This window comes from Physeter macrocephalus, chromosome 16, assembly GCF_002837175.3.
Source record: "Physeter macrocephalus isolate SW-GA chromosome 16, ASM283717v5, whole genome shotgun sequence".
In the NCBI taxonomy this organism is placed as follows: Eukaryota; Metazoa; Chordata; class Mammalia; order Artiodactyla; family Physeteridae; genus Physeter; species Physeter macrocephalus.
The window spans coordinates 104429133-104437445 of NC_041229.1; the positions used below are offsets into that span (position 1 = coordinate 104429133).

Consider the following 8313-nt stretch of genomic DNA (forward strand, 5'->3'; position numbering starts at 1 on the left):
ACAGTGAGAGGCCCGCGTACCGCAAAAAAAAAAAAAAGATAGCATACATGTTTGTGTGGGTGTGTGTTTTTTTCTTTTCCATGATAGGTTATTACAAGACACTGCATACAGTTCCCTGTGCTATACAGTACGACTTGGTTGCTTACCTATTTTATATATTGTAGTGTATATTTGTTTTGTTTTGTTTTTGAAAACTAAGGTGCTTTATTTCTTTGTAAAAACAACTTATCAAGAGTAGTTTGAACAGTACTTGTCTTATTCTTGTCATATAACTTATTGTATGGAGCAAACATCATTTCCATGCCTCAGCTAATTGTCACACACCTTTTGAAGTTTCCATTAGCTTCTAACACTTTATCTTTTGCAGTGAAATAACTCTGATAGTTTGTTTTTTTAATTTAATTTTTATTTTATATTATAGTTGATTTACAATGTTGTGTTAGTTTCAGGTGTACAGCAAAGTGAATCAGTTATACATATACATATATCCATTCTTTTTCAGATTCTTTTCCCATACAGGTTACTACAGAATATTGAGTAGAGTTCCTTGTGCTATACAGTAGGTCCTTATTGACTATCTACTTTATATATAGTAATGTGTATCTGCTATCCCAAACTCCTGATTTATCCCTCCCCACCCCCTTTTCCCTTTGGTAACCATAAGTGTGTTTTCTATGTCTGTGACTCTATTTCCGTTTTGTAAGTAAGTTCATTTTTATCATTTTTTTAGATTCTACATATAAGTGATTGCATGTGATATATATCTTTGTCTGACTTACTTCACTTAGTACGATAATCCCTGGGTCCAACCATGTTGCTGCAAATGGCATTACTTCATTCTTTTTTATGGCAGAGTAATATTCCACTGTGTGTGTGTGTGTGTGTGTGTGTGTGTGTGTATAGACACACACACACACACACACAATGGAATCCTACTTAGCCATAAAAAAGAATGAAATTTTGCCATTTTCAACAACATGGATGGACTTGAAGGGTATAATGCTTAGTGAAATAAGTCAAACAAAGAAAGACAAATACTGTGTGTTATCACTTACACATGGGATCTAAAATATGAAACAAATGAGTGAATATAATAAAACAGAAGCAGACTTACAGAGACACACACACACACACACACACACACACACACTACATCTTCTTTATCCATTCATCTCTTGATGGACATTCAGGTTGCTTCCACGTCTTAGCTGTTGTAAACAGTGCTGCTATGAACTTTGGGGTGCATGTTATCGTTTTGAATTAAGAGTTTTCTTTGGATATATGCCCAGGAGTGGGATTGCAGGATAATATGGTAGCTCTATTTTTAGTTTCTTAAGGAGCCGCCATACTGTTTTCCATCGTGGCTGCACCAATTTACATTCTGTGTGGGTGTGGTTTCCCCTAATCTAAGGTTTCCCCTAACGTCAATGTGTTACATAAAACACAATAAGCAAGTGAATTCCAATCTTCTCTGTTAAAGGTGAACCTGGCATTGCCTGTCAGGCTATGTACAATGTGGAAAGGAGAGAATATAAATAAGGATTAAATGTGCCATGCTAGGAAGGTGGTCACGGGTTCCATTCACAGAGAACACTGCAGACCCCTGCTTCAATGTGTATATGTACTTCTTAGCACGTGCACACGAATCTTAATCCACCCTCCAATGTTACAGAGAGCCTGGAAGCTGTAGAAGCACTCCAACGTTACGATTTAAAACCACTGCGACCAGCAAAGATACACACTTTCAACCAAGTAAGATCGATCCCTTTAAAACTATTAAGAGACTTTCAAAATCCTTGTGTTGAAAATGTCCCAACCAAGTAAGAGTACATAACTTAATTGAAATTTTCTGTCAAATCAAGGATGTGCTCAAAAGAAAACAGTGAAAAACTCCATCTTTAGAAAAGAGAACTTTTGTTTTGTACTTACTGTCTCAGGGCAGGAGAACTTGGAAGAAATGTGGAAACTGATGAGCTTCTCACCCACGAGAATGTACGACACCCCATAGCCGTCGTCAGCAACCTACGGAAAAGCAGGTTTAAATGGATCCGTGGGGGGACTTCCCTGGCGGTCCAGTGGTTGAGGCCCCACGCTTCCACTGCAGGGGGCACGGGTTCCGTCCCTGGCCGGGGAATTAAGATCCTGCATGCCACGGGGCATGGCCAATCCATCAATAGAACTCTGGGCAATGAGGCCACGGGCAAAGGGAATTTCTGACATTTTCACTCGGAGACTGCCATCAATGTCTGCAGACGCTTGGCCACTTACCGGTCCAAAGCCGCCTCCGCTTGACACGTACTCTGGATTCCTTTCCAAATTGAACAGTTCCACCTGCTGCTGAGGGGTCTGGCTGGTGGATAATCTCCAAGGCTCAGATAGCACCTGTGGAGGAAAACAAGGAAATGTTTCAACAACGCTTCCCAATTCCATCCTCTTCTGTCCCCGAGGAGCCCGGGTGGAAGACAAGAAAGGGCTTGCTCGGTGTTCAGACTGTTTCAGACACCAGAGGCCTACGTCCCTGAAGGCCTCGCCGGCTCGGGGCAGGAGGTCTGCGGAGAGGGATGGAGCAGGTGAGGACACCCGGACTGGAGGGGCCAACACCGGCTGATGGGGTCTTAAGGCAGGGAAGGTGGCAGATACGTGGAGTCAGATTCGGAATGGGGGCAGTGGTGTGCTGGAGCTGACTGGTACCAGCTCCCCCGAGCTGGCTGCCAAATTTCCGGAATTTTCCAAGCTGCTTGTTAAACACAGCCATTATTAAAAAATTCAATTTTATTGGGACTTCCCTGGCGGTCCAGTGGTTAAGACTCCACACTTCCACTGCAGGGGGCATGGGTTCAACCCCTGGCTGGGGAGCTGAGAGCTCGCATGGCGCGTGGCACGGCCGAGAAAAAAGAAAGAAACACTCAGAGCTCATCACCTGCTAATTATTTTAGTACGAGCCATGGCATTCCAGGGGTTGAAGAAATGCGGCTCCAGCTTTCCATGGTGAGGACACTTGAGCCCCAAGACCCGGCTGTGAGGCCAGTTCCGACTGGCAAAGCTGTACTACTGATCTACTAAGTTTGGGTTCAGCCGAGAAAGCTGAGCGGGCTGCCCCCCAAGTGACTCACCTCCTTCAGGAAAGGAGAGTCAACAGCGAGGTATTTGGACACCACGTAGAGGCAGAAGAGGTGGCGGTCGATCCCCGAGCCGGTCATTGCCAGGCGGCACAGGTGCTGATGCTTCCTGGATGCAATCTTGAATAACTTGAGCCTCTGTTCAGCCTAAAATAACAAAAGACGGGGACTTTCAAGTCGCGCCTCACGGGCTAGGCTGCAGGATGCGGCTCAGGGCCCTCCCCTCCAGCGGTCCGACAGGGTGCTGAGAAAGCAGGTCACCAGTGGCGGTGCGGGTGCGGGGGGGGGGGCCCTGGGTGGTTGCCAAGGCGACCTGACCAGAAACCCCACCGGCCGACTGCCGCTTCCGCAGATTCGCTGCGAACGGGGCGGCGTGGAGGCTGCAGGGGGACAAGTTGTTGGAGAGGCAGTTTCGGGGTCCTGTGTACAGCCCACTGGGCACCGTTCCACCTTTTGTACAAATGAGACCACCAAGCAGGTAGGAGAGCTCCAGCCTCCGAGTCTCATCAGGTGGAAATGACGGTCCGTCCCTCTCAGCGGGCTGCGATGTTCCTGCGGGTCATAAATAACCCTCCAGAGCGGTCTGGAAGCTCTACTAAAACAGCGCTTCCGGGGCCTCCAGGGTGGACCCGAAAAGCCTGCTTCAGCTTCATCTGGGCCCTGTTCAGTCAATCACAGCACGAGGTGACACGGCACCCTTCCGTGGGATGTGGAGGCCCATCCGGGCTTCGGCCCACCCACTCCAGAACTGGTCCTCAAGGCTGATTCTGAAGGCAGCTGATGACAGATCAGAGCAATCCGTCACAAGACCTACTGAGCTCTTCCCACAGAATCGAAAGCCCTTCCAGAAGGGAGCTTCCTCCAGAGCAGAGCAGGAGCCCTGGGCCATGTCTCCTCGGGGGTCAGCAGGCACCTGCACTCCGGGTCAGGTGGAACTGGCCGCGGGTGGGCCTGAGCCCCTAACTAGGTGTGCGGCCCAGCAGTTGGCCGAATTCATCTAAGTCTCTGTTCCTTTATCTACAAAAATGAACGGATGATACTTCATGGGCCACCGCTAGGGTTGTCACAGGCAACGTACAGAAAACCTGGAGCCCCGAGCCTGTTCAAGGAGCTTCTGCGTGGGCGGCTTCAGGAACCCCAAGCAGAAGGCTCCTGTGATAGTCCCTGTCTTCCCGGCCGGACGCCGACTCCTTGCACTGTCTTGCAGCGTCTCCCTGCCACTCCTTTATTCACTGGCTGTGTCCTGCTCTGATTTAAAGACTCTTAGGAAGTATAATCTGATTTACAGAAGTTACAGAAGGACAGAAGATTGATGCAAACATGAACCTTTGTGTCTGTCCTGACGGTTACTTTTCTTTTTTGAAATTTTTTCTTTTTTTTTTTTGCCACACCACGAGGCATGCAGGAGCTTAGCTCCCCGACCACGGGTTGAACCCGCACCCCCTGCAGTGGAAGCGTGGAGTCCTAACCACTGGACCACCAGGGAAGACCCCGATGGTCACCTTTTAATACTCTCTGTCCCTTCGAGAGGGGTGAAGGAAAGGAGATGCTGGATATGGACCTGCTGGAGAAAGTATGCATGGGATTTAATCAGGGAAGGCTGCGTGTCAACCTCAGGGGCTGTTCTGTGAAAAGCACTGTCCCGCTCCCGGCCGGGCAGCACCTACCGTCTGCGTGGGGTCCACCATGGCCAGCACAAAGTTGCACGACTCAGTGGTGCAGGAACGCACGGTCTCCGTCCTGCCCTCTCGGAAGAGCCGGGTCATGGAGGCCTCGTAGGTGAGGGAAAATTTGCCCATGTCCTGGGAAAGGAAAAATATTTTAACACAAGGCAGGGCATGTTGACAAACCAAAGCATAAGAGGGCATCGCTTAAGGTCAGCCGGGAAAAGCACACTCCGTCAGCTGCAGTTTTTAGTCATCGTCAATTTTTACTCGGGCTTATGCAGCAGGCAGGTGGAAACGTCATTAGCTTTGCAAAGGAAGGGGGGCGGGTCCAGGTTTCTGTTTCCAGATGCAACTGGTGCCATGACCCAATTTCCTGAGTTTCACACACCTGCCCGAGTGCAGACGTGGCTATGGAGGGATACAGGACAGGACCAGGAGATCGGCAGGCAGGAGTAGGAAATTATTTAACTTCAGGAGAGGGGGCTGGTTGGGAATGTCCTCCTCCAGGGAGCGGGAAGTGGGTGGGTGGCCGGCGCCTGCAGCGCACAGCCCCCCACCCCCCAGTAGACAGGAGGGAGAGAAAGCAGGAGGGAACAGCTGTGTGGGAGCTGGCAGAGGCGGTGGGAGACAGACGGGAGGTCTCTTTAGAATGTTCGCATTTTCTCGGTGAAATAAGTTCACCTCCTGAGAGTGAGGATGGGGAGGCGGCACTGGAGTCAGAAGGGGGGTGTGGGGCTTCCCTGGTGGCGCAGTGGTTGAGAGTCTGCCTGCCGATGCAAGGGACGCGGGTTCGTGTCCCGGTCCGGGAGGATCCCACATGCCGCGGAGCGGCTGGGCCCGTGAGCCGTGGCCGCTGCGCCTGTGCGTCCGGAGCCTGTGCTCCGCAACGGGAGAGGCCGCAGCAGTGAGAGGCCCGCGTACCGCAAAAAAAAAAAAAAAAGGGGGGGTGTGTGAAACAGGCTCTAAGGGCACAGCGAGTGGGTGGTCTGGGGTCATCAGAGTCAGGGCTCATGAATTAAGGAAGATGAGCCAGCGATTTGGGGTGTTTCTCCGGCCACGCAGGACCAAAGCAGGCAGACACCTGGACTGCGCTGGCGACGCGTCTGCTGCGCTTGGGGCCCCAGGGCCGAGGTCGGGGTGACGGTGACAGGCTGTGGAATCCAAGTCCAGGAGGAAAAGAGGGAGGCAAGATGGGAACAGAGAAGGGCAGGGTGCAGGCCCTGACGGGGTCCAGGAACGCGGGCGTCAGGGAGCAGAGGGGAGGCGGATGATGGCAGGGCTAGAGGCGCCGGTGGCTGGGACCCTGCAGGTGAAGTGCAGATGGCACAGCAGGTGATGCTCGAGAGCTGGCTCAGGTCCACGGGAGCGCGGGGCAGCCCAGCACCCGTGCCATGGGAGGAAACCATCTGCAAACCACCTGCTCGAAGACGACCAGGTTCCCCCACGTGGACGGGAAAGTGCTGAGCGGCAGTTTGTAGACCCAGATGATCCCCGACCAGACGACATCCCTCTGGGCATTTGGTGGTGGCCCCAGGGTGACAGGGGACACCCTGCAATAGGCCGATACTGTTAAGTAAGTTCAGGAGCTGGCAAGGCTGAACCTCCGGTGTGCGAGCCAGACCCGTGAGTAGCATTGCAGGGCTCTTCCCCCCACCCCCAAGGCTGGTAGGGTTGACTTAACCTTGGCTGTCCCCGCCATCCTGCATGTACAGGGATGAAGCCAGCCGGCCATGGGGTCTGAGTGCCATCCCAGCCTCTGGTGGCCCCCAGCGCCCAGCACAAAGACCCACCAGCTCACAACACTCGTCCTTTAATACACCGGTTATTAAATTTCCCTTGGATGGGGTCCGAGAGGTTCTAACTCCTCATTCTGGCCTACGGTCAGCAGGGGGTCCCAGGTCATTTGCCAAATATGCCTTTGGGAGAACTGCCTACAGGAGGGGAGCTTACTATGGGGGTGCTTTCCAAGGGGCTCATCATGAAACACTGGGGAGCACGGAGGGAAGGAGGGGACAAGGAAGAAGTATAAATGTGGTATTTTAGTCATTTAATACAGGTTAACTTGGGATAGATGATGCAATGATTTATTTGAAGTCAGCTTTCCAACATCAAACTTTAACTGTGTAAGTGGTCAGCGCAATCATGCATTACACCCACAATTTTAAAAAATGGCCATCTCAAAACCTCGTGGCCAACGCACTGAATATTAGTGTGCTCAGACCCCTCACAGAGCCAAGCTGGGTTATGCCTGCAGCCCACTTAACCTGCTGCGACCAGCCTCCACAACGAGCCCTGTCCCTGACAGAGCTGGCCTTCAACCAAGCGTGCAGGAAAGAATCTTTGAACAGATGAATCTGATTTACACTATTAACAGATCACTTCAATCGATCATTTTCAGTAGACTGAGTGCCATGTGAAGAATTGGTGTGGGCGGAGAGAACAAGAAGGACGTTCTGGTTGTTTCTAGCCGGAGCGCAAAGAATAAATGAGCCCTTAGGGTATTAAAACAACCCTTAACTTTGAAAGAGTAACTTGATTTAAGAGTCACTGTAATACATGCTTATGCAAAAAATTAAAACATAGAAAAATATAAGAAAATGAAGATCAATCCTCAGAGCACTGCCTGCCAATATTTTCCATCTCTCCTTTCCAGACTTTGCATAGAATAAAGTGAGAGTCAGGAAACGTTGTCTGTAAAATGCAGGTGGTAAATATCATCGTCCTGGTGGGCCAGGTGGTCTCTGCTGCAACTTTTCAGCTCTGCCACCGTAGCTCACAAATAGCCACGGACAATACGCCAAAAAGTGGGTATGACCACGTGCCCATAAACTCGATCTCTGCTCTCTGAAATTTCATTTGACTTTCACCTATCACAAAACAATCTTAATTTTTTTCAACTATTAAAACTGTAAGACCAGGGACTTCCCTGGTGGTGCAGTGGTTAAGAATCCGCCTGCCAATGCAGGGGACATGGGTTCGAGCCCTGGTCCAGGAAGGTCCCACATGCCATGAAGCAACTAAGCCCGTGCGCCATAACTACTGAAGCCCACGTGCCTAGAGCCCGCGTGCCACAACTACTGAGCCCGCGTGCCACAATTACTGAAGCCTGCACGCCTAGAGCCCGTGCTCTGCAACAAGAGAAGCCGCCGCGATGAGAAGCCCGCACACCGCAACAAAGAGTAGCCCCCATTCGCCGCAACTAGAGAAAGCCCGCGCGCAGCAACGAAAACCCAACACTGCCAAAAATAAATAAATAATAAAATAAATAAATTTTACAAATAAATAACGATGAAAAATGCACTCAATGAAACAAATTTTTATAAGGGAAATGAGTTATGTAACGCAGCAACGAAGACCCAACGCAGTCAAAAAAACAACAAAGAAAGTAAGACCATTCTCCACTCAAGGGCCATGTGAACTAGCTGAAGGGCCCCTGCAGCCTGTGGGCCAGAGTTTGCGGATCACTTGTAAACGATGAATAACATCTTGTTTTATGACTAAGTTTTTTCACAGAATACACCATAGAC

At 50.3% G+C, this 8313-nt stretch overlaps 1 protein-coding gene across 1 annotated transcript in view; it reads right to left on the reverse strand.

The window, feature by feature from the left end:
- Positions 1 to 5663, reverse strand: part of CPT1A (carnitine palmitoyltransferase 1A) — a 10010-nt gene extending 4347 nt beyond the window's left edge. Inside the window, exons 1-4 of the mRNA XM_028501492.2 lie at positions 4787 to 5663; positions 3114 to 3266; positions 2269 to 2382; positions 1930 to 2022 (exon numbers count right to left, since the gene is read on the reverse strand). Coding sequence (XP_028357293.1) covers positions 1930 to 2022; positions 2269 to 2382; positions 3114 to 3266; positions 4787 to 4987 — 561 coding nt within the window. The 5' untranslated portion in view covers positions 4988 to 5663. The remainder of the gene's footprint in view (positions 1 to 1929; positions 2023 to 2268; positions 2383 to 3113; positions 3267 to 4786) is intronic.
- Positions 5664 to 8313: the final 2650 nt, after the last annotated feature.